We start from the raw sequence: 26646 nt of genomic DNA on the forward strand, positions 1-26646 counted from the left end.
ATCAAGTTATGGCAGCAATCTACCTCACCAAGCAAAGTGAGAAGAATAAGAGCACCACATTGAAGCTGCCCAGCAACACCCATTTGGGGTGGTGTTGTCATCATGTTTGACAGTCTCCTGGAGGGGAAGGAGTCTCTCCAAGAAATGGCCATATCACAGTCCAGGATCCTCCTCGATTATGTATTTTGGGAGAGAGTGGTAAGCAGCCTGAAACTCCTGAAACCTATAGCAGTAGCCATTGCACGCACGGATTGAGGGAGACAATGCCATCCTGTCTGATGTTCAGACTGCTTGCAGATGTAAGAGAAGAAATCCATACTGCCCTGCCCACATTACTGTTGTTCCAAGCAGAGGAAAGTTCTGAAATACATCAAAACGCGTGAAGACTTCTGCTTGAAGCCCATACACGCCACAACGTACATGTTGGACCCCAAGTTTGCTGGCAAGAGCATCCTGTCTGGTGCAAAGATCAACAAGGCCTATGGCGTCATCACTACCGTGTCTCGCCACCTTGGCCTGGATGAGGGCAAGGTTCTTGGTAGTCTGGTGAAGTACACTTCCAAGCAAGGGCTTTGGGATGGAGATGTAATATGGCAGTCGTGCCAACATATCTCATCAGCCACCTGGTGGAAGGGACTTTGTGGTTCTGTGGCTCTTTCCCCTGTTGCCTCCATCATCCTCCAAATCCCGCCAACATCAGCCGCCTCAGATTGGAACTGGTCCTTGTTTGGGAACACACACACCAAAGCACATAACAAGCTGACCAATACAAGAGTTGAGAAATTGGTGGCCATCCGGGCAAATTTGAGGCTGACAACGAAACATCCTCAACAAGGTTGGAAAGTGACAGTGAAGATGAGGCCTCATGTTCAAGAGGTGAACATTGAAGAGGTCCAGGGAGAAGACATGGAAGCCTGAGAGGAAGACAACCAAAGCTTTAGTTTCTCAACTATCATTTTACAGATGTATATTGAAAACGTTTTTGGGAGATGCGATGGATCATTGGGGATCATTCAATATTCCCTTTCTTTTGTTGTTTAGTAAAATCATCCCATGTGATGAGTCAACTCATTTATTTAAAGTTCAATTCGGAACTAAATGTTTTTTTTATTGGAAGGATTTAACCCTTTGCAATTTTGTCTACTTATGATAAAGGTTTATGTTTCTGTCTCCATATGATATGGTAAATATATCCAATGCAAAAAACATCTACATTTAAATGGTATTAATATTAATCAAAATCAAATCAAATTTTATTTGTCACATACACATGGTTTGCAGATGTTAATACGAGTGTAGTGAAATGCTTGTGCTTCTAGTTCCGACAATGCAGTAATATCCAACGAGTAATCTAACCTAACAATTTCACAACAACGACCTTATACACACAGGTGTAAAGGAATGAATAAGAATATGTACATGAAAAAAATATATGAATGAGTGATGGTATAGAACGGCATAGGCAAGATGCAGTAGATGGTATAGAGTACAGTATATACATATGAGATGAGTAATGTAGGGTATGTAAACATTATATGAAGTGGCATTGTTTAAAGTGGCTAGTGATACATTTATTACATCCAATTTTTCCATTATTAAAGTGGATGGAGTTGAGTCAGTATGTTGGCAGCAGCCACTCAATGTTAGTGGTGGCTGTTTAACAGTCTGATGGCCTTGAGATAGAAGCTGTTTTTCAGTCTCTCGGACCCCTGCTTTGATGCACCTGTACTGACCTTGCCTTATGGATGATAGCGGGATGAACAGGTAATGGCTCGGGTGGTTGTTGTCCTTGATGATCTTTTCGGCCTTCCTGTGACATCGGGTGGTGTAGGTGTCCTGGAGGGCAGGTAGTTTGCCCCCGGTGATGCGTTGTGCAGACCTCACTACCCTCTGGAAAGCCTTATGGTTATGGGCGGAGCAGTTGCCGTACCAGGCAGTGATACAGCCAGACAGGATGCTCTCAATTGTGCATCTGTCAAGGTTTATGAGTGTTTTTGGTAACAAGACAAATTTCTTCAGCCTCCTGAGGTTGAAGAGGCGCTGCTGCGCCTTCTTCACCACACTGTCTGTGTGGGTGGAAGATTTCAGTTTGTCCGTGATGTGTACGGTGATGAACTTGAAACTTTCTACCCTCTCTGCTACTGTCCCGTCAATGTGGATAGGGGGGTGCTCCCTCTGCTGTTTCCTGACGTCGCCGATGCACTTGCTAATAAACCCGCTCACCAAATCAGCGTATACATCAATGTTGTTGTTCGCCGCAATGCAGAACATATCCCAGTCCACGTGATTGAAGCAATCTTGAAGCGTGGAATCCGATTGGTCGGACCAGCGTTTAACAGACCTGAGCGCGGGAGCTTCCTGTTTTAGTTTCTGTCTATAGGCAGGGAGCAACAAAATGGAGTCGTGGTCAGCTTTTCCCGAAAGGAGGGCGGGGGACGGCCTTATATGCGTAGCGGAAGTTAGAATAACAATGATCTAGGGTTTTGCCAGCCCTGGTTGCACAATCGATATGCTGATAGAATTTAGGGAGCCTTGTTTTCAGATTAGCCTTGTTAAAATCCCCAGCTACAATAAATGCAGCCTCAGGATATGTGGTTTTCAGTTTACATAAAGTCAAATTAAGTTCGTTCAGGGCCATCGATGTTTCTGCTTGGGGGGGATATATGTGGCTGTGATTATAATCGAAGAGAATTCTCAAGGTAGATAAAGCGGTCGGCATTTGATTGTGAGGAATTCTAAGTCAGGTGAACAGAAGGACTTGAGTTCCTGTATGTTGTTATGATCACACCACATCTCGTTAATCATAAGGCATACACCCCCTACCCTTCTTCTTACCAGAAAGATGCTTGTTTCTGTCGGCGCGATGCGTGAAGAAACCAGCTGGCTGTACCGACTCCGATAGCGTGTCTCAAGTGAGCCATGTTTCCGTGAAACAAAGAACGTTACAGTCTCTGATGTCTCTCTGGATGGCTAACCTTGTTGTCAAGAGACTGGACATTGGTATGTAGTATGCTCGGGAGCGTTGTGCGATGTGCCCGTCTACTGAGCCTGACCAGAAGACCACTCCGTCTGCCCCTTCTACGGCGTCGTTGTTTTGGGTCACCGGCTGGGATCTGATCCATTGTCCTGGGTGGTGGGCAAAACAGAGGGTCCGCTTTGGGAAAGTCGTATTCCTGTTCGTAATGTTGGTGAGTTGACGTTGCTCTTATATCCAATAGTTCCTCCCAACTGTATGTAATAAAACCTAAGATTACCTGGGGTAACAATGTAAGAAATAACACATAAAAAACGAAATACTGCATAGTTTCCTAGGAATGCGAAGCGAGGCGGCCATCTTTGTCAGCGCATATATTTCCTGTAAATTCCCATATATTCCTATTAATTCCAAAATAAAGTTTTCACCTCTGAATATTCCCCAAAATGTGCAACCCTAGGTGGGATTAAGGCTTAAGAGGGTGTGAACGATGCTGAATGGGTGTAGACAAAGAGCTCTCCAGTAGGTGTACCAAAACATTCAAGGGCCACTTTCTCAAAAGTGGGGTTTCAAGTTTATCAACTTTCAAAGCATAATTACTTTCCCATTGTTCCTCAACTGCAGTGTATGATATACAATTTTCTAGCTCTGTCTCTACCTTCATCCAATGTAAAAAACAATTTCAAATTTTGCTACATAAGACCAAATCGAGGCGGTCAGCCACATCTCTCATGTAAATGTTGTAGCTACATACAAATATTAAATAAACAATTTATTTGGGAAATATCCAGTCTGCTCTTTTCTTCATTAGCATTCTGATTTCAAGCGGTATTGGATTTAGTTCTGTTAAGACATTGAATACATATTGTTTAGTATATTTAGTTCTCTGTGAGAAGCAAGTTCATTTAAAGTTGTGATTTGGTTTATATAGATACAGGGGCACAACTTTCACTGGGGACGTGTCCCCCCCCCCAGTTTTATCATTGGAAAGTGATACAAAACGAGGGACTGTGTGCTTTAGGACCATGCAGACGCCTCCAAGCGGTCGGCTAGGCTGGATTTAAAAAACGGTATTATAATAATTGTCCCTCCACACTTCTAAAACCAAAGTTGCACCCCTGTGTAGATACATTTCAATTATAAACACACAGTAACCAAACAACTAATCTATTTTCCACATTCGGACTGGGTTTGCAGCAAACAGTATGTTCGCCACAATTTTCCCAGAATTGTTAGCCAGAAGTTCACAGGTCGCCGCAAATTTGCCACAAGTTAGTCTAACCACTGTAATAAGTGATGACAAATTACACTGGATGAAGGGCTGGCAGCCATTCAGCACCAACTTGGAATGACACCCAGTCGGCATGTGTCCTCACAAGCACCCAGTGTGGTGTGACCAACTACAAGGACCCAGTCTGATTCCGATACTATTTTCTGACTCAAACAAGGAATATTAGTGTAGTAATAGTCCTGAAATCACCTGAGCTTAATTTCTCTCTAAAGGAGTATTTCCACTTATTCAATTGCTTAGCAAGGATGTCAGAGGTTTGACAATTGTTTAAACCCCGTTCAGGAGCTTAGATTGTACCTGTACTGCTGTCAGGTCCTGAAAAGTCTACATAAAAGCAGCGTCTATTAATTAACTGACAGTGTTATGTTCCAAGCAGAGAACTTGAAGGTAAAAATAACATGGGTTCCATTCATACTCTTATTTAGTCATACTCCGGAGAAATTGTGCCATTATCAATACTGGTTTCATTTCTTTACAGTCAGCAATATTAATTAATTATGCAAGGTAACTGACATTAAGAATCTCTCGTTTCTCTTCTTCCAATAGCTAAAACGTCTGTTGGCATGCATCAATCTGACTTGCACTACTAGCTAGCGAGTTTGCCAGCAGACGTATAAAGCACAAAATACACCGTGGGCTGTTACAAATAATGAATAGTTTTTGGCCGTCTCTGGTTGACATACCTAGTTAGTCCACGTAGCTAGCCAGTCAAAGCAAAGATGGTTAACGTTAGCCGAGCTAGCAAGCAATCTTTCTTACCTGGACAAATGTTTCAATATTTGTTTTTTTATTATTCCTGCCATAGCGGTATTGGGAGAATAAGATCGCTAGCTAAATTGTTTATTTGTATCTCTTCACATTCCACGCCCTCTTATCTTCAGTGAAATGCCCAGCTGGCTGCCTTCTCTCATTCATTACGATTGCACAGTCATTTGTCAAAAAGTATTTTTCCCATAAGACATAGCGAGCAAAAACATGCTGCCTTGGGTTTAGGTGCCTAGGTCACAAATATTACATTCTGGCGCCCCCTGCTGAATTTATAAAGAAGAGCTAGGTATAAAAAAAATGACAACGGTGTTGTTCAGAGATTAAAACATTAACGACCACAGAGAACTTTGCTTTTCGTTTAATAGACCGTAATACAACAAATTCAAAGCCAATAGTAACGGCTCATAAAATTGTAAAAAAGAAACTGCTGCTGACTCATCTGACTGGTACTGCCAACAAAATAAAATGGGAGACCTTATAATACACCTCTAGGTGAATGATAAAACACATTCAACAACATTTTCATAACTTCCCGTTTTGTCTTTGGCACTTGCCAAGACACCAAAATAACAATGAGTAGGGAAATGGGAATAAGCAGAGGGAACATTATAAAATCTATAGAATAATAAAAATGAAATCCATCCAGGGAAAATGGATGGTACAGCAAAGGCAAGATAACCAACACAGTATTATGTAAAGTGAAGTCCAAGAAACAGTTGTAGAGTGGAGGGATTTGCCAAAAGGTTTGTTCCACAGGATCAGTAATGCTCCTCACCTTAAAATCTACTTAGAAGGCTGATGCAAAGTTACCAATGATTATACGATGAACTAGCTACATGTGAGCAACTGTGGCACTTGTCAGAGACAAACATTTTATATTTGAGACCACCTTATTCAACAATCGATTTCCCTAATCAAACCGATTTTATAAGTGAGAAAATAAGATTTACTGATCATATGGAACAAACCCATGGTGTGTTTGAGGGAGTCGGGAGAGTTTATCGGTCTGGCCGTGCCATCATTGGCCGCATCATCATTGGGTGACCGGGAGGTCGCATCATGTGATGTCCAGGCATCATCTGCATTCGGCCACCCATTGGAGGTCGCATACCTGAGAATGTAGGAAAGAAAGCATTTACAGGTAGTTTCAATCATTTATTTGTTCAGATTATAGTATTTAGTTTTAGATAGTGGTATGTTTCCTCAACAATATTGGCAAACTGAAGCATACGTAGACTCAAACAAGTGAAGAGTATGTATACCACAAAAATAAGAGTTGAGGTTATCCTACCTGGACCACCCATCATTCCAGGTGGAGGTGGTCCCATTCCACCCATCATGGGCATCATTGGAGGACCACCCATCTGGGGTGTTGGTAGCATCCCTGGACGTGGGGGGCCATCTATTGGTGACACATTAACAACAATAACCACCAGGAAACTCAGACCATTAGCAGCAAAATATTCTTATATAAAGTAAATTGGCTGTAAGATTTGCTTTCCAAGAAAATACTTCTGGTTGCTCTTGGATGCGATCTTTGCATCCTAACAAATGTGCACTGAACAAAAATGTGCAACATACAACAATTTCAGAGATTTTACTGAGTTACAGTCCATAAAGAAATCAGTCAATTGAAATAAATTTGGCTCCCCCATTCTGTAGCCAGGCCCTGCCAATCAAAATTAGTTTTCACCCATGAAAAGGGCTTCATTACAGACAGAAATAATCCACAGCACCCCCTTCAGACAATTCCACAGGTGAAGAAGCCAGCTGTGGAGGTGCTGGGTTAGCGTGGTTACACGTGGTCTGTGGTTGCAAGGCCGGTTGGACATACTGCCAAATTCTCTGAAACGGCGGAGGCAACTTATGGTAGAGAAATTAATATTAAATTCTCTGGCAACAGCTCTGGTAGACATTCTTGGAGTGAGCATACCAATTGCATGCTCCCTCAACTTGAGACATTGTAGCATTGTGTTGTATGACAAAACAGGACATTTTAGAGAGGCCTTTTATTGTCCCCAGCACAAGGTGCACCTGTGTAATGACCATGCTGTTTAATCAGCCTCCTGATATGCCACACCTGTCAGGTGGATGGGTTAGCTTGGCAAAGGAGAAATGCTTATTAACAGGGATGTAAACAAATGTGCACAATTTCAGAGCTTTTTGTGCATGCAGAATATTTCTGGGATCTTTTATTTCAGCCCATGAAACCAACACTTTACATCTTGCGTTTATATTTTTGTTCAGTATACATGAACGCTAATGCACTTACTGAGGTTTGGTGGAGGGATCATGGCACCCCCTGGAGGTGGGGCTCCTGGGAATGGTGTTGGGGGCATCTTCCCTTGTTGGAAGGCAGCGGCTAAGAGAAACACAATGACAAAGTTAGAGCTCCTGACATATTAACCTTCAGGCCCCCGTTCAACTAGGACGGTATTGACTTAACACGTCAAGGTAAAAGACAGGTCAGTCTTTTTTTGTGTGTTACTCACTTGTTTTGTCAATGAGGCTTTGCGCTTGTTCTTCCATCCATTTCTGGTAGTAGTCTTTTACATTTTCTTTGTGTTTGCGGCCACTGCAGTGTGTTTTCCTCACAGAGGGCTGCCAAACACAGAACATTCATCAATGTTGACCAACATTCCTTACACATAAGAGCGATAGAAGAGAATAAAAAAAATACTCATCACATTCAGCTTAATGACAGAATCAACCACATGCAATCAGGAAACACTTCCACTAGCATTGTTATGCAGACTTACCGAGTCATGAGTAAGGTAGGTATCACAGTAATCACAATAAAACCTGATGATAAACAGACATATTGAATGGTAGATCAATTTGCGTAGGCAGAACCAGACAGTATAAAAACATATGCAGCTGGGCAGAAAAGTCAGAATAAATGTATTAGCTCCCCATAATAGAACTCAATCACTGGGAACAAAACAGACAAGATATGAATGATGCTATTGCTGATGGTTAACACTTCCTTCCCAGCCAACAGAGATAACACAGCCAAAGTCAAAAATTGTCTAGATGGTCAAATCGTGAAAAACAAAAACATTATTTTTAGTCTTAAGGTTAGGCATAAGGTTAGCAGTGTAGTTATGGATGTGTTTAAGATCAAATTGTAAGAAGAGATCACTCCTGTATCCCTGAACATTGTAAATATGGTAAGTCTGACCCTGTATATAATAGTATAAATACTTTCTCGAGTTCTTATTTCACGATTTTTTATCTACATATGTGTAGTATTACATTGTTATTGGTTACAGAATTGTTGGGTTTAGAGCTCGAAAAAACACATTTCACCGTAATTCTGCACGTGACAATTTGAAAACGTGAAATTGTAGAAATAGGCGGGGTTTATGACTTTGAGGCTGTGGTAACTAGTGACGACCCTAACAAAAGGTAGCTGAAATGTCTGAGGCCGGTTTAATAATCTACTATAACTTCGAGTCGTTAAATTAGATCTACATGTTCAGTCTTCATTAAGGTCAAATACCTTCAAAAGAGAATAAATACTCTACAGGGAGACAAAATATAAATACTTACTTCGGCATTTTGAGCAGCCTTGCTAACAAGCACTGAGATATATGTTAAAAACGTCCCTTTACCGGAAGCCTAACTAAACGACGACTCTTTTCAAGGAAAGAGGTGCGCCATAATGAGTCCTCATAATAACTGCAGCGCCACCACCCCCCACTACAGGTGTTGCAAATAATACAAACTATACCAGCAGGGCACTGACTGAATCATGTTTTATTCATTACTGTATTGGCCATTTGGAATTATCTTGTGAAGGCTGTGTGTATTTCTAATAATTCCCTTTCCAGTGCAAAAAATCCTGAAATCTAATAATTTTAGCACATCTACAATATACGCGGGTGCGTTCGTAAATTCGCTCTGGCAATCTTCCCGATTTCAGAGGACTGGTGTGAGGGTGCAAAATTATTTATGTATTTACGAACGACCTTGAATCCGGTTGTTATGACACGTGTCAGTAAACATCAGCAAAAAAAAAAAGAAATAAATTGGTGCCAGTTACACAGTTAGTCATTAACCCTCAAGACAACATGAAAACCGTATAACCAGCTCTGATAGGGCAAGTACAATGACCAAGTCTAAATGGGGACCATTGCAGGCTCTCAGAGGAGGAAGGGGAATACTGTCCTCCTCAGTGAATTTCATGAAAATAAACCTTTACTAAATATATTCACATCACCCCCAAAAAATGTTAAACACACTGTTTTGCAATGAAGGTCTACAGTAGCCTTAACATCACTCTGTATGGTAGTGTCATAGTGTAGCTAGAGGACAGCTGGCTTCTGTCCTACCTTTGCAGATTGAAAACCTGTGGTTTGAATTGGAGACTTGTTTTCCCTCGCTCAACGTTTTTCATTCAACTTTTTCACTCCGGACACAGTATCTGGACGTGGTTCGTCAGGACCTCCACCAGCCGAAGCTAAGTAGTAACATTAACATGATGCCTTCTAATGCAGTCGCTGTACTCATAATATACAGGAGAACGATCGCTTTCCAGCGAGTATAGCTGTGCTACAAGCCCAGCTTCAGACGCAATCGTTAGGCAAGGGTAATTTAAGTGTAGGAAAGTATGAAACACCGTCTGTGCCACCAGTAAGTACAGATAGTAGTATAAATCCCCTCACACAGTTCCCGCAGCCGGACAACTGGAAGGAAATGCTGTAGAAATTCTCCACCTGTATCGCTCATTCAGCCAACAGAAACTTTCAACCGTTTCTCCCCATTAAGCAGCGAGTCAGAATCAGAGGCCGAGCCTTCTCTGGACTCTACTCCTCCCGTTACGGGGTCTGAGACACCGAAGCCTCCCACCATTAGCTCTGACAAATTGATTATCAGTTTGTCTCTGTGGATGGTTTGTCCTCTGATAAATCAACTGTACATTTTGGTGTTCCTCAAGGTTCCGTTTTAGGACCACTATTGTTGTCCCTATATATTTTACCTCTTGGTGATGTTATTCGGAAACATAATGTTCACTTTCACTGCCATGCGGATGACACACAGCTGTACATTTCAATGAAACATGGTGAAGCCCCAAAATTGTCCTCCCTGGAAGCCTGTGTTTCAGACAGAAGGAAGTGGATGGCTGCAAATGTTCTACTTTTAAACTCGGAAAAAACAGAGATGCTTGTTCTAGGTCCCAAGAAACAAAGAGATCTTCTGTTGAATCTGACAATTAATCTTGATGGTTGTCCTGTCGTCTCAAATAAAACTGAAGGACCTCGGCGTTACTCTGGACTCTGATCTCTCTTTTGACGAACATATCAAGACTGTTGCAAGGACAGCTTTTTTCGATCTACGTAACATTGCAAAAATCAGATACTTTCTGTCCAAAAATTATGACGAAAAATTAATCCATGCTTTTGTCACTTCTAGGTTAGTCTACTGCAATGCTATACTTTCCGGCTACCCGGATAAAGCACTAAATAAACTGCAGTTAGTGCTAAACACGGCTGCTAGAATATTGACTAGAACCAAACAATTTGATCATATTACTCCAGTGCTAGCCTTCCTACACGGCTTCCTGTTAAGGCACGGGCTGATTTCAAGGTTTTACTGCTAACCTACAAAGCATTACATTGGCTTGCTCCTACCTATCTTTCCAAATTTGGTCCTGCCGTACATACCGACACGTACGCTACGGTCACAAGACGCAGGCCTCCTAATTGTCCCTAGAATTTCTAAGCAAACAGCTGGTGGCAGGGCTTTCTCCAATGGAGCTCAATTTTTATGGAATGGTCTGCCTACCCATGCGAGAGACGCAGACTCGGTCTCAACCTTTAAGTCTTTACTGAAGACTCATCTCTTCAGTGGGTCATATGATTGAGTGTAGTCTGGCCCAGGAGTGTAAAGGTGAAAGGAAAGCCTCTGGAGCAATGAACCACCCTTGCTGTCTCTGCCTGGCCAGTTCCCCTCTCTCCACTGGGATTCTCTGCCTCTAACCCTATTACAGGGGCTGAGTCACTGGCTTACTGGTGCTCTTCCATGCCGTCCCTAGGAGGGGTGCGTTACTTGAGTGGGTTGAGTCGCTGACGTGGTCTTCCTGTCTGGGTTGGTGCCCCCCCTTGGGTTGTGCCGTGGCGGAGATCTTTGTGGGCTATACTCGGCCTTGTCTCAGGATGGTAAATTGGTGGTTGAAGATATCCTTCTTGTGGTGTGGGGGCTGTGCTTTGGCAAAGTGGGTGGGGTTATATCCTGCCTGTTTGGCCCTGTCCGGGGGTATCATCGGATGGGGCCACTGTGTCTCCTGACCCCTCCTGTCTCAGCCTCTAGTATTTATGCTGCAGTAGTTTATGTGTCGGGGGCTAGGGTCAGTCTGTTATATCTGGAGTATTTCTCCTGTCTTATCCGGTGTCAATTTATGTATGCTCTCTCTAATTCTCTCTTTCTCTCTTTCTTTCTCTCTCTCTCTCAGAGGACCTGAGCCCTATGACCATGCCTCAGGGCTACATGGCCTGATGACACATTGCTGTCCCAAGTCCACCTGGCTGTGCTGCTGCTTCAGTTTCAACTGTTCTGCCTGCGGCAATGGAACCCTGACCTGTTCACCGGAAGTGGTACCTGTCCCAGACCTGCTGTTTTCAACTCTCTAGAGACAGCAGGAGTGGTAGAGATACTCTCAATGATTGCCTATGAAAAGCCAAATGACATTTACTGCTGAGGTGCTGACTTGTTGCACCCTCGACAACTACTGTGATTATTATTATTTGACCATGCTGGTCATTTATGAACATTTGAACATCTTGGCCATGTTCTGTTATAATCTCCACCCGGCACAGCCAGAAGACGACTGGCCACCCCTCATAGCCTGGTTCTTCTCTAGGTTTCTTCCTAGGTTTTGGCCTTTCTGGGGAGTTTTTCCTAACCACCATGCTTCTACACCTGCATTGCTTGCTGTTTGGGGTTTTAGGCTGGGTTTCTGTACAGTACTTCGATATATCAGCTGATGTAAGAAGGGCTTTATAAATAAATACATTTGATTTGATCAGAGCTCTTGCAGCGTGAACTGACATGTTGTCCACCCAATCAAAGGATCAGATAATTAATCTAGTACTGAAAGCATAAACTACAGCTAGCTTGCACTGCAGTGCTTAAAATGTGGTGAGTAGTTGACTTAATGGGTGAAAGACAATAGTTGAACAGTTGAATTACTTTTTTTGCCGTTGTTTACTGACACCGGTCATATTCAACGGGTGTTGCATGGTCGTAAATTCATCAATTATTCTGCGCTCTAGCACACTCAGATTTGAAATCGGAATAAATAGCCAGAGTGAATTTACGAACGCACCCACGTGTTAGAAAGTATTGTATCTCGCAAACTAGATAGCTTGGGTGCTTGACTGCTTTGTGAGGTCAGAACGCTCGCCCTGAGAGCGAAACGATCTGAATTTACGAACAAACAATCTGACAACGCTCTAAATTTCCGAACGGCCCAGAGCGCACTCCATGGTGGATTTATGAACGCCAACTGTGGCCTAGTTCAAGAAGGTCGGCCTGAGCTAGGCGCTGCGTGGATTCGATTACAAAATACAAGGTGTATGTGTTCACCACATGTTGTTTGATATTAAAGCGATGTACAGATTAAATCATATATTATGTGTACTAAAATAAATAGCGGACAGTCTGAGACCTACTCAGATGTTTTTGTTGGAGATTATCTTGCAACATCGACCATCTTGAACAGGCCATGGGTTGACGTCGTAACATAATTGTCAATGACATGCGCATTTGGGTTGTTGTTGAGTTTGTTATGACAGGTTGAGGCCTCGGACTAAATTAGGAAAGGAACCCTGTCTCTGTCCAGGGAAATCCACGATGGAGGGCATGGATTTGGACCTGGACCCGGAGTTAATGCAAAAATTTAGCTGCATGGGCACTACCGATAAGGACATACTCATAGCCGAGTTTCAGAGAATGCTTGGGTTTCAACTGAACCCCGCTGGATGCGCCTTCTTCTTGGACATGACCAATTGGTGAGTTCGGGTAATTGTGGCCTCTCTGTGATTGCTAATACTAGGATTTTGTTAGTTGCATGACGGATAGTCAGCCAACACGGTTTATTTGTGACTTTCTTTTTTTATTTACAATTCAACGAGACAAAACTATATTGTCGTGTATATTCTTAATTGGAAAATGTAATTAAACTGGGTTGACATTTGGATTGCATGCTAGCTAATTAGCTACAGCCAGGATAGTCCTTCCTTGGTTGAAAAATCATTGACAGATCTGGGTCTATTTTCTATCATTTTATACAGGGGAACGTGTAAATTACATATCTTTATTGTCCAATGTTCAGTTGTGTTATGGTCAGACTAATTCTAATGTCTGGAGAGGGTCTTGAATTAACTGAGCCTAGTATAATTAGCTAGTAATCATAGCTAGCTAACTGCAACAGAAGGCTTCAACCAACGAGGTTCGTTTGTCCATTCTGCTTTTCTTTTTCAGCTATGAATTTCTTACCACATGAAAGTGCCCAGTCATTACAAGATCGCTAGTGCTATACGGGATATTTGGGACGTACCTACTCTAAACACTACCCTTAACAATTGTAAATGTAAACTTCAATGGAGTAGGGACATTCCAAGGGTCTCTGATAGCAAGGCCTGCCTCACGACAAGGTTCCAAGACCCTCCTTTAGATCAGGGAACATGCTGCAGCCTGTGTTATGTAACAACTTGGTGCAAATCAAGTTTCATGTGCAACAATGTTACTGGTGGAAGCTTTACCCCCACACAACTGTGTTCTGCAGTGGAAACGTGTCACAATTCGTTTTTTAATATAATTAGTTAGTAATTGCACTTCCAGAATGAGCTGTCTAAAATTAGAACTGCTGCACACGCAGCTATATTATGACAGTAGGTTTGTTGCTGCACATTCAGATTTCTGTAGTGTTGCTCTGACAAACATGCATAATTCAAAAGGTCAATGTCCACTCGGACATCTGGCCAAATTGTATGAGGAAGGAATGTTTGAAAACCCTCTTATGTCAGAATTTCAGAAATATTTATAATGTTTGGTTTAATTCCTGTTGACCAGCTTGTTAGTAAAGGCCTTTAGGGGTGGTGGCTTAAGTAGGCTTGGCACCCTGTCATTATGTCCGTGTGTCACGGGAGGGATCCAAGAGGCAATACAAGTTTCACTGCTGAGATTCATATTTGACATACTGACTTGACTTAAACCAATTTATTCCATAATAGGCCATAATAGGTCATCCATACATTTTCTCCATGCACTCTGTTTTTGGCCAGTTCAATAAGCAGGCCTTTTGGTAAAAATATTATATTGATTTTTGCTTCTAGTTTCCCCCTCTTTTTAACCTCTGGGGATTGTTGTATTCTATTAACTGATATCCATTCCTTTCCCTAAATTGTTATGTTTCTTATAGGAACTTACAAGCAGCCATCGGAGCCTACTATGACTTTGAAAGCCCCAACATCAACGCACCATGCATGTCTTTTGTTGGGGATGTGACGATCGGGGAGGGGGAGTCTGTGCCCCCTGACACGCCCTTCACTAAGACGTGGAGGATACAGAACACAGGTTGGTTGTAGTGAAAAAACACCTTTAGGAGCTGCACACAGTCATAGACAGTGTTGACAACAGTGTTGACAAGGCCTTACTGTTAGCTTTCAGGCTTTAAAGTTCCATCCTAGTAGTAAACAGCATCCCAAACAAGCTACTGATAGTCACTGGAGCTGGCAATTGAGATTATTGTTTATTAATTTCATCATGCATGTTTTGATTATTTGTCTCTTGCAGGAGCAGAGTCTTGGCCCCCTGGGGTATGTCTGAAGTATGTTGGAGGGGACCAGTTTGGTCATGTGAACATGGTGATGGTGCGCTCATTAAACCCCCAGGAGATGGCTGATGTCAGCGTACAGATGCGCAGCTCCCTTTCCCCTGGCATGTACCAGGGCCAGTGGAGGATGTGCACAGCCACCGGACTCTTCTATGGGGGTGAGAAACTTCATTTGGCAACCAGCTTAATGATAAGCACACAACTGTTGTTAACAATTTAAACAATTATAATAATCTGTAAATTCATTTATCGTTTCAAACTTTTATACATCCTTTATAAAGTATACTTTAATGTAAAGTGTTACCGCAGTCTAATGTTGAATTCACCAAAGTTAGCGTTTACATCACTTGAATATATTCAAGGTCTAATCAGGGCTCTGAAGTGTGACAAAATATTTTGCTGTGCGACCAGGATAACAATTTTGGGAGCACTGTGCAACTAGGAAAAAAATCTCCCAGATAATAATTGTTGATAATGATAAGGCTTCGCTGTACTGTTGTTTCCGAGTGCCCTAGAAAAAAAGCATCCTGGTTGCAACATTACTACAGTGAAAACGGCTTGCTGATAGCCTCCAGTGTGTCAGAGTGCACTCTGTGCCGTTCGTACGTTGAGTCTATTCAGATTGTTTGTTTGTAAATTCAGAGCATTTCGTTCTGAGTAGGGTTGATCCGAGCATTCTGACCTCACAACGGCAGTCAATGGCCAAATCTAACTGGCTAAAGTTGGCTAGCTTGGAAGCTACTTCCAGACACAAATGAGAGATCACCCCACTCTGACCAATTTACTTGCCATAGCAGAGCTGGTTAGACTGTTTTCATGTTGTCTAGAGCTTTAGTAACTGTAACTGTGCTGCTGGCAACAATTTATTTAAAAACGTTTTTGCCCGACGTTTACTGACACCTGTCATATTTAATGTGTGTTGCGCTTTCGTAAAATAATCAGTTATTCTGCACTCAGGCACACTTAAACGAGAGTGCTCTGTAATCGGAGTAGATGGCAAAAGTGATTTAACAAACGTACCCGAGGTCAAAAGATCTGACCCATATTACAGGCGCAACATTTTTTATCTTCCTATTATCCTGGAATGCATTTTCCATTCATAAACCATGTTGTGGACCGTTGTAAAACTACTTGCTCGTTAACCATTTGTTTACACTTTGTTCAGTCATGCTGCCTAATTGGCTAGCTAGCTAACATTACCAGTATATCCAAACATTTGGGGGCACAGAAACCTAATATTCCACAAATGACTTTGTAATAATAACAGGGATTTGTATCAACATTTGAGCTTTTATAATAAACTAATGTCTTTATATTACATTTCTAGTTATTATATTGCTTTCTAGGGCATAACATGTGCCTTAAAATGAGGTAGAATTCATATAGGCTGTATCTAAATCTTATTTTTTGCTGCTTTAACGTTCAGCGCACCAATTCTACCGATGAAAAATGTGGAGTGTTAATGTCTCTCCCCACTGTAGATGTGATCTGGGTAATCGTCAGCGTGGAGGTGGGAGGCCTCCTTGGCGTGACGCAGCAGATGTCCTCCTTCCAGGCCGAGTTCAACACCCAGCCTGCCCGCAACGTGGAGGGAGACTACAACCCCTTCGCCTCGCCACAGAAACACGCCGGTGCCCACGATAACAGTCACCGTGACGACAGCGGCCTCAAGGACCCCGCGGACGTCTGGGAGGGTGGCCCGGACCGAATGCAGCAAGAGCAAAATGGACTGTCACACAACTCTGTGAATATAGCAACAAACGGGCTCCAAAGCAACCTAGTGACTTACAGTCAGGTAAGGCCTATGTGAAGCAACTGCAAACCTTTTAGGGATACCCTTCATTGTTCAATTATACCATAGCTCATCAGTACAATCACAACTTTGTATTTATAAAAAAAAATCTATATCCACAAAATGTTTCTTTATCTTTTACCCACAGGGTATTCACGAACCCTATCCTTTTGGGCAGTCTTAAAACATGGGAAACATCGTCACATCCAGGCAGCACTGTGTTCCTGGATCCACAACATCTATTGTGGGAGGAGGCTTTACTTGTGGCTGGTAGAGTATCCTGAGATTCATACAAACACTTATGCAAAGTTCCCCCTCCACTTTACGCAACACAAACGGAAACCAGAAGACAAAGCTGCTCTGTTCTCCCAGCATACGACTCAACCAACAAGATCCCACATCCATTGAATGCATGTGTGAATGTTAAGTTAAAAATGAGTGCTACAAATCTTTTTTTAAAGAGATGAGATACAAGTTTTTTTTTCTGGTCTTTATTTTGAGTTATTTAGTTGTCATGTCCGAATGCTGTTGAGACTACAGTGATGAAAGGAGCAGTGTGTGTTTGCGTCGGAGTGTGCATGTGAGTGGGTATGTGTGTTTGCTTGGTTTATGCAACCTGAAAGAGACAGACTAGGGAGGAAAAGCCATTTATTTTGCGTACTGATCCTCTAGTTCCTAAGCTGACTTAAAAAAAAAAAAAAGTAACCTCTCTTCTTTTCATACTTTTTAAAATCCTAATTTCACAGTGTATACTTTTTAGGGACAGGAGAATAATTCAGCAAATTTAGCAGCCTGATAAGCATGTATTGTTTTGGATGTTTTTCTGGTAACAACAAAGGAAGAACAGCTTATTCACCTGCAAATCCCATTTGCTGCAGCTTCACTTTTGATTGTTGGTTGGTTCTGTTACTCTGAAGTTGAGCTACAGTATATCCATCCACTAGAGGGAGGTCTTTATCAAAATTGCAGTTTCCCACTTACCAATTGGTGAAAAAAAGAAACATTAACTAACATTTACTCATGTCAGGATCAATACTTGGAAAGTAGATTATATCACCACACTGTAGGTTCAATTTGTTTTAATAGGGCTTCATCATTTTGTTCTGTGAGATTGCAAAAGTTCACATGTTGCAAAGCAGTGTCGTTTCTTGGTTTTGTCATTTTGAGTTGAATGTATTTGCTGAATGTAGAGCTATGTTGTTTTGAAGCATTTTTGTTTTATCTGCCCAAAGATCTTATACATTTGCCTTGAAGACACAGCTTCATTTAAGGTTTTCAGATTTTCTAACTCTTTTTGTTCATTATTATTTATTCCAAAGCCCAGGAAAATGAATCTGTTCTTGAGAGAAAATTCTGAAATTACAATGACAGTGTCCTCTTGTTCAGACAATGTTAAACCCAACCATTTATTCAAATATACAGGCCTTCATTTTGTTAGTCCCTCTAAAGACTATATTTTAAAGAATGTTTTAAATGACTTGCACTAACTGGCTAATCTCTATGCACTGAGTAGTTTGGCCTCCAGCCCAAACGTGAGATATTTTACTATTGCTCCTTATGATGCCAGTTGTCTTTATGCTTCAGTTTCATGCCTGGGACACTACATGCCTGGTAGGCTACATGTGTGGTCCTCCTCTGTTTTGTTATCTTTCCATCTGCAACCAGGGATTGACTTTGAAAACCTGGCTTGCAAGATTACATTTTTCAAATATTTACTATTTACTTCATTGCATTGGGGCAGTTGGGCAACAAACGGCAGCAAGCTCATTTGCACCCAGGGATGATTGACTGTACTTTGTCAATGTGACAGCAGTGTCATTGTCCAGAACCACACCTCCTGTCATAGGCAGATTAGCTATGTTACAGTTTTCCCCTGAAGGCATTTGGTAATATCTTAGATCAATTGCATGTGCTCTTCAAATTTATGAAGCAAGTTAATGACAAATGTTTCTCCTCGTCGTAACAGGTATACACTGCCCATTAATCTCCTTGGTTGTGTCTCAAATTGCCCCCTATTCCCTTTATAGTTTCCTTACTATATAGGGTACCGTTTATGACACACCCCACATTCGTATGTTTTTTGTTTACAGTCGGATGTCACATATTGAGTGATTCATTGCTTTTTTTTTAGGGGGTATGATAGATTTTTTTTCTGTGAAGTTTTCAGGGGTTAGAATGGTGAATGGATGACTTTTGGAATTCTACAGCAGAACATTTATGAGACAGAGTCAGCAAAGATATGAAAGCATTTTTCCTGTATGTTTGAACGAACGTTTGTATGATTAAATTATCACTGAAAACAAAATGCTGGGCATTTCTCCGTGGTCTTTATTTTGCACGTACTTTAGATATATAGACTCAGTAAATGTTTTTTTATTTTAGAGTTAATATTCAGTTTTATGATTTTTTTAAAGAACTGGAATGTTAACTTATCTTGCCTTGAGTATTGTTACAGTAATACATTTCTCTCCAGATGAATTTCTTCAACTGATTAGCTTTAATCATGCATAAAGACGTATAAGGACAAAAATACTTTTATTTACTGTGTATAGGTAGTGGAAATGGATGCCTGTAATATTTACCAAGCAACTTGAGAATGAATAACTTGCATTCATCAACTGTACATTTTCCTCTACTAATGTCAATAAGGTGTCCAAATCAAAAGTCCTAAACTCAGGTTATGACGACGGTCACTGGTTTTTGTTCAGGTTTCCACTCCACGATAATGGATTATTTTCCCTGCACCAAATGTAACAGAGCCTCATTCATAAATTAATCCCAGCCATCAGTCACCTTGTGGGTGATTGAATCTCAGGTAGCATTGATCTACATGTTTTTGGCATGGTAAAATTTGACTGAAAAGTCAATCTTATGAATAGCCAATACATGTCCAATTAGACCAGGATATAAACGTCATTATTGTAAGGTAAAAACTGCATATGTATAAGGCATGGATAGTGTAGAGCTCTGACTGAAGAAAAGGGTGATAGCTTCCACATACAGTATGCTGTGTCAAACCCCCAGGGCATAATTGATGGACAGGGTGGGTGGGTGTTTCAACCAAAGTGCTTTTTCAGTTTAAAGAGGTTTTTGGTTACAATCACTAGGTCTGCGGGGCTAACTTGCCAAAATGCTACAGTTCACTAGTTTCTGTTTATCTGCTGAGCATACAGCCTCAGGGAACGCTGCTCATTTGAATGTTGGCGACCTTGAGCATTATGTAAATATCTTAGAGCTCATCCACCTGAGACAGCAGGGGAGAAGGCTATAGCAGAGCGTGATAATGACAGTGAAAATACGTTTGAAGACCAGATGAGTTACTTACTATGATAATATGTAATAGTAGGTTGGATCAGGGGTTGAGTGGATGGAAGAGGTTACCCACCCAGTTCAACGGTTAGTTTTGATTTCTGTGAAATTTCGACAAAATTCCCTGACATTGTTTACTTTTTGCAAATCCAATCATTTTCCCACGTTGATTAAACGTCATTACATATATTTATTTGTTGTTGAAATGACGTAGAAACAACGTTGATTCAATCAGTCAGTGTAACAGTGTTACTCTTCTGCACCTTCCATCTGCAACCAGGGATTGACTTTGAAAACCTGGCTTGCAAGATTACATTTTTCAAATATTTCCTATTTACTTCATTGCATTGGGGCAGTTGGGCAACAAACGGCAGAAAACTAATTTGCACCCAGGGATGATTGACTGTACTTTGTCAGTGTGACAGCAGTGTCATTGTCCAGAACCACACCTCCTGTCATAGCTAATCTGCCTATGTTACAGTTTTCCCCTGAAGGCATTTGGTAATATCTTAGATCAATTGCATGTGCTCTTCAAATTTATGAAGCAAGGTAATGACTAAAAATACTCAATTCCCTGACATTGATGACTTTTTGAAAATCCAATCATTTTCCCACATTGATTAAACATCATCACATAGATTTTTGTTGTTGTTTAAATGACGTAGTTAGTGTAACAGGGTCACTCTTCTGCACTTTCAACTTTTCAATGAAAATATATTACAAAAATAAAGTATATGTTGTTTCAGGGTGGAGCCCATTGAAACTGTGCATCAACAAATTCAATAACAGGTTTTTTAATATTTTAATTGCTATAGGCAAGGGGCATGATCTGTCATTGGCATCAAACCAACACTGAGATGTTAGATATGTCTGTTAACTTACTCGGATGATTCATCCAACTGTGTTGGCACATGGTAGCTCTTTTAGAATATTTCAACAGCACTGCACAAACATTGCTCTTTTGTTTAAGCAAATATTTGTGCTCTACACTAAACAAGAATGGTGTTCATGGGAGGACACCACGGAAGAAGCCACTGCTGTCCAAAAAAACATTGCTGCACATCTGAAGTTTGCAAAAGTGCACCTGGATGTTCCACAGCGCTACTGGCAAAATATTCTGTGGACAGATTAAACTACAGTTGAGTTATTTGGAAGGAACACAGAACACAATGTGAGGAGAAAAAAATGCACAACACACCAGCATCAAAACCTCAACCCAACTGTAAAGTATGGTGGATGGAGGGAGCATCATGGTTTGGGGCTGCCTCAGGGCCTGGACAGCTTGCTATGATCGACGGAATAATGAATTCCCAAGTTTATCAAGACATTTTGCAGGAGAATGTAAGACTATCTGTCTGCCAATTAAAGCTCAATAGAAGTTGGGTGATGCAACAGGATAATGACCCAAAACACAGAAGTAAATCAACAACAGAATGGCTTCAACAGAAGAAAATACACCTTCTGGAGAGGCCCAGTCAGAGTCCTGACCTCAACCCAATTGAGATGCTGTGGCATGACCTCAAGAGATCAGTTCACACCGGACATTCCAAGAATATTGCTGAACTGAAACAGCTTTGTAAAGAGGAATGGTCCAAAATTCCTCCTGACCGTTGTGCAGGTCTGATCCGCAACTACAGAAAATGTTTGGTTGAGGTTATTGCTGCCAAAGGACGGTCAGCCAGTTATTAAATCCAAGGGTTCACATACTTTTTCCACCCTGCATTGTGGATGTTTGCAAGGTGTGTTCAATAAAGACATGAAAACGTATAATTGTTTGTGTGTTATTAGTTTAAGCAGACTGTGTTTGTCTCTTGTTGTAACCCAGATGAAGATATCAATTGTATGCAGAAATCCAGGTATTTCCAAAGGGTTCACATACTTTTTCTTGCCACTGTAAGTATTCAGACCCTTTACTCAGTACTTTGTTGAATGGTAGCGAATACAGCATCGTGTCTTCTTGGGTATGACTCTACAAGCTTGGCACACCTGTATTTGGGGAGTTTCTCCCATTCTTCTCTGCAGATCCTCTCAAGCTCTGTCAGGTTGGATGGGGAGTGTCGCCCCACCACTATTTTCAGGTCTCTCCAGAGATGTTCGATCGGGTTGAAGTCCAGGTTCTGGCTGGGCCACTCAAGGACATTCAGACTTGTCCCGAAGCCACTCATGCGTTGTCTTGGCTGTGTGCTTAGGGTCATTGTCCTGTTTGAAGGTGAACCTTGGCCCCAGTCTGAGGTCCTGAGTGTTCTTGAGCAGGTTTTCATCAAGGATCTCTCTGTACTTTGCTCTGTTCATCTTTCCCTCGATCCTGACTAGTCTCCCAGTCCCTGCCACTGAAAAACATCCCCACAGCATGATGCTGCCACCACCATGCTTCACCGTAGGGATGGTATTGACCAGTTGATGAGCGGTGTATGGTTTCCTCCAGACGTGACCAGTGGTGTAAAGTACTTAAGTAAAAATAGTTTTAAGTATTACTTAAGTTGTTTTTGGGGTATGTGTACTTTACTATTTATATTTTTGCCAACTTTCAATTTTCTATGTTCCTAAAGAAAATAATGTACTTTTTACTCCATACATTTTCCCTGACACCCAAAAGTACTCGTTACATATTGAATGCTTAGCAGGCCAGGAAAATGGTCCAATTCATACACTTGTCAACAGAACATCCTTGGTCATCCTTACTGTCACTGATCTGGCGGACACACTAAACACAAATGTTTCGTTTGTAAATTATGTCTTAGTGTTGGAGTGTGCCCCTGGCTATCCGTTAATAAAAAAAATGCCATCTGGTTTGCTTAATATAAGGATTTTGAAATGGTTTGTACTTTTCTTTTGATACTTAAGTACATTTTAGCAATTCCATTTACTTTTGATACTGAAGTATATTTAAAATCAAATACTTTTAGACTTTTACTCAAGTAGTATTTTACTGGGTGACTATCACTTTTACTTGAGTCATTTTCTATTAAGATATCTTTACTTTTACTCAAGTATGACAATTGAGTACTTTTTCCACAACTGGATGTGATGCTTGGCATTCAGGCCAAAGAGTTTAATCTTGGTTTTATCAGACCAGAGAATCTTGTTTCTCATGGTCTGAGAGTTCTTCAGGTGACTTTTGGAAAACTCCAAGTGGGCTGTCATGTGCCTTTTGCTGGGGAGTGGCTTTCGTTTGGCCACTCTACCATAAAGGCCTATTTGGTGGAGTGCTGCAGAGATGGTAGTCCTTCTGGAAGGTTCGCCCATCTCCACAGAGGAACTCTGGAGCTCCGTCAGAGTGACCATCGGGTTCTTGGTCTCCTCCCTGACCAAGGCCCTTCTTCCCCGATTGCTCAGTTTGGCCGGGCGACCAGCTCTAGGAAGTAGGTAGAGTCTTACTGGTTCCAAACTTCTTCCATTTAAGAATGATTGAGGCCACTGTTCTTGGGTACCTTCAATGCTGCAGAAATGTTTTGGTACCCTTCCCCAGATCTGTGCCTCAACACAATCCTGTCTCGGAGCTCCACGGACAATTATTTTGACCTCAAAGCTTGTTTTTTTCGTCTGACTTGCACAGTGGGACCTCATAAAGACAGGTGTGTGCCTTTCCAAATCATGTCCAATCAATTTAATTTACCACAGCTGGACTCTAATCAAGTTGTAGAACATCTCAAGGATGATCAATGGAAATAGGGTGCACCTGAGCTCAATTTCAAGTCTCATAGCAAAGGGTCTGAATACTTATGTAAATAAGGTATTTCTGTTTGTGTTTTGTCATTATGGGGTGTTGTGTGTAATCAATTTAGAATTAGTCTGTAACGTAACAAAATGTGAAAAAAACAAAGGAGTCTGAATACTTTCCGAATGCGCCCTATTCAATTCCAGCCATTACAATTAGCTTTTCCTCCTATAGCTCCTCCTACCAGCCTCCCCTGGCACACACGAACACTGTCTGATCAGTCTGATAATTGACTGGGACTGGGCCCTGGACTTGAGGTTAGAGAGACTGACCAGAAATATTGCTGGTTCAAGCCCCGAGCAAGGCGATAAATAAAAATGAGAAGCTGGCTTTTGCTAAACATACATGAGGTGTTTAACCTCATTGTGTAATGCGGTGCGTGCTGGTGGCAGGGAAGTCAGGCGCAGGAGAATGAACTTGGTAAAAACGGTGCTAAACATTCAAAAAACCTCCGACAACCAAAGTATACAAAAGTTACATAATAGGGTGCAAAACTCGTCGCACACCAGAACAAATAACACACCTACATACAACAAACAACCTCTGACAAGGACATGAGGGGAAACAGAGGGTTAAATACCCAACATGTTATGAATGGGATTGGAACCAGGTGTGTAGGAAGACAAGACAAAACCAATGGAAAATGAAAAATGGATCAATGATGGCTAGAAGGTCGGTGACGTCGACCACCTTACCACCCGAACAAGGAGAGGGACCGACTTCGGCGGAAGTCGTGACACATTGAGCATTCTGCGCTGTGCTCTTGCAGTCATCTGTGCAGGACGGCCACTCCTAGGCAGAGTAGCAACAGTGCAGAACTTTCTACAATTATAGACAATTTGTCTTACCGTGGACTGATGAACAATAAGGCTTTTAGAGATACTTTTGTAACCCTTTCCAGCTTTATGCAAGTCAACAATTCTTAATCTTAGGTCTTCTGAGATTTATTTTGTTCAAGGCATGGTTCACATTAGGCAATGCTTCTTGTGAATAGCAAACTCAAATTTTGTGAGTGTTTTTGATGGGGCAAGGCAGCTCTAACCAACATCCCCATCTCATCTCATTGATTGGATTCCAGGTTAGCTGATTCCTGACTCTAATTAGCTTTTGGAGAAGTCATTAGCCTAGGAGTTCACATACTTTTTCTAACCTACACTGTGTATATTTAAATTACGTATTCAATATAGGCAAGAAAAATACAGTAGTTTGTGTGTTATTAGTTTAAGCACACTATGTTTGTCTGTTGAAGATCGGATCAAATTTGATGACCAATTTATGCAGAAATCTAGGTAATTCCAAAGGTTTCACATACTTTTTCTTGCCGCTATGTAAATGTGATATTTCAGTTTTTATTTTGAATACATTTGCTAGAATAAAAATCAAAAACAGTTTTTGCTTCATCATTATGGGGTACTGTGTGTAGATTGACTAGGAAAAAAATACATTTTAGAATAAGGCTCTAATTGTCACGCCCTGACCTAAGAGAGCCTTTTTATTTCTCTATTTGGTTAGGTTGGGGTGTGACTTGGGTGGACATTCTAGTTTTTCTATTTCTTTGTTGGCCGGGTATGGTTCCCAATCAGAGGCAGCTGTCTATCATTGTCTCTGATTGGGGATCATACTTACGCAGCCCTTTTTTTTGGGGGATCTTGTTTTTGCATAGTTGCTGTCTAGCCTTGCAGAACTTTACGTTCGGTTTTGTATTTTGTTGGAGTTCAGTGTTAAAAATCATGAACACTTTCCACGCTGCGCTTTGGTCTCATTCATCTAACGATGGACGTAACAGTAATGTAACAACATTTGGAAAAAGTGAAGGGGTTAGGGTTAAACAAACATGGTTTCCATATGTTTGATGTGTTTGATACCATTCCATTTATTCCATTCCATCACAATAAGCCCGTAATCCTATAGTTACTCCCACCAGCCTCCTCTGGCGTGTGTGGGTGTGAGTGTGTGTTTTCACGGGTGTGTCTGAGATGTAGTTTGTAAGCTGCTTTTTCTGTGCAAACAGTGATATACAGACATACTGTATGAATACGATAACACTGTAGCGATCCAAAGAACCTCCAGGTGTGGTTCTGTTCTCTTGCAGATCATGGCTCGCCTCCTGCTGCCTCATCACATCTGATATGGCACCGTTGAATAGGCTGGGTAACACTATATCCAGGAAAAAGACAAATATTTATGTGGTGTAAATTACTATGGTAATTTGTGCTGGTAAGGACGGTTATTTTGAAAAAAAACAAAGCACACTCTATAGCACGTGTCAAAATCATTCCGCGAAGAGCCGAGTGTCTGTGGTTTTTCACTCCACCCTTGTACTTGATTGATGAATTAAGGTCACTAATTAGTAAATACTCCCCTCACCTGGCTGTCTAGGTCTTAATTGAAAGAAAAAAAACAAAAACCTGCAGACATTCGACCCCCGTGGAATGAGTTTGACACCCATGCTCTATTGGCTTTATACTCAAAAATATTTAAAGGAGAGAAATATACGGTATATGTAGAGAGTTTGTGACTTTCTTTTTTTTTTTTCTCAACTTCACCTAAAATGGCAAAAAGTAGAAAGCATGTCAAAAATCACTGCATATTGTAATTGCTCATTTGGTAGACACATTTGTTGTTACCTGCCTCTTATTAAGACAATGCAGCCTGATTCATTATGCCCATTTTTAAGTGATGAGAATTCTTTGAAAAATCCCCTCAGGCCAATGGAATGATTTCTTATTCACAAATCACAAACATTGTATAGATTATAACAAATACTGAAGGGAACACTTTTAGAAAACTCCTCCTTTCACTATGAGAAGGCATGGCTGACAGCAAAGAGTTAACTGCCACTCTTCTTAAGAGGGGAGGAAAGCTACAGATGTCATCACAGAGTTGCTCATTCACCTGTGGCTAGGCAGAACTACATTATTCATACTGTTTACATAGGGTAAAATGGCGCCTTATA

General features: G+C 41.3%; 2 protein-coding genes across 3 annotated transcripts in view; one reads left to right on the forward strand and one right to left on the reverse strand.

Moving 5' to 3' along the window:
- The window catches only part of LOC110532419 (UHRF1-binding protein 1), a 63163-nt gene extending 54425 nt beyond the window's left edge, over positions 1-8738 (reverse strand). Inside the window, exons 1-6 of one of the 2 annotated variants that reach the window (XM_036988368.1) lie at positions 8586-8738; positions 7793-7835; positions 7526-7634; positions 7306-7395; positions 6325-6435; positions 5025-6144 (exon numbers count right to left, since the gene is read on the reverse strand). In XM_036988368.1, coding sequence (XP_036844263.1) covers positions 5025-5068 — 44 coding nt within the window. In that variant the 5' untranslated portion in view covers positions 5069-6144; positions 6325-6435; positions 7306-7395; ... (1 more) ...; positions 7793-7835; positions 8586-8738. Of the gene's footprint in view, positions 1-5024; positions 6145-6324; positions 6436-7305; positions 7396-7525; positions 7635-7792; positions 7836-8288; positions 8399-8585 lie in introns of those variants that run through there. The other variant, XM_036988369.1, reaches the window with a different exon arrangement.
- Positions 8739-12351: 3613 nt separating this feature from the next.
- LOC110532421 (protein ILRUN) lies at positions 12352-18968 on the forward strand. The gene is made up of 6 exons (XM_036988387.1): positions 12352-12606; positions 12877-13045; positions 14458-14612; positions 14832-15029; positions 16353-16666; positions 16812-18968. The coding sequence occupies exons 2-6, from the start codon at positions 12888-12890 to the stop codon at positions 16845-16847; spliced, it is 861 nt and encodes a 286-aa protein (XP_036844282.1). The 5' UTR covers positions 12352-12606; positions 12877-12887; the 3' UTR covers positions 16848-18968.
- Positions 18969-26646: the final 7678 nt, after the last annotated feature.

The sequence above is a fragment of the Oncorhynchus mykiss genome, chromosome 9, assembly GCF_013265735.2.
Source record: "Oncorhynchus mykiss isolate Arlee chromosome 9, USDA_OmykA_1.1, whole genome shotgun sequence".
NCBI classification, from domain to species: domain Eukaryota; kingdom Metazoa; phylum Chordata; class Actinopteri; order Salmoniformes; family Salmonidae; genus Oncorhynchus; species Oncorhynchus mykiss.

Excerpts from the sequence above, each read along its gene's own strand:
- LOC110532421 (XM_036988387.1), top strand. The coding sequence starts at position 12,888 with ATGGAGGGCATGGATTTGGACCTGGACCCGGAGTTAATGCAAAAATTT. Across the intron at positions 13,046-14,457 it reads TTCTTGGACATGACCAATTG|GAACTTACAAGCAGCCATCG; the intron begins GTGAGTTCGGGT and ends TGTTTCTTATAG. Across the intron at positions 14,613-14,831 it reads GTGGAGGATACAGAACACAG|GAGCAGAGTCTTGGCCCCCT; the intron begins GTTGGTTGTAGT and ends TGTCTCTTGCAG.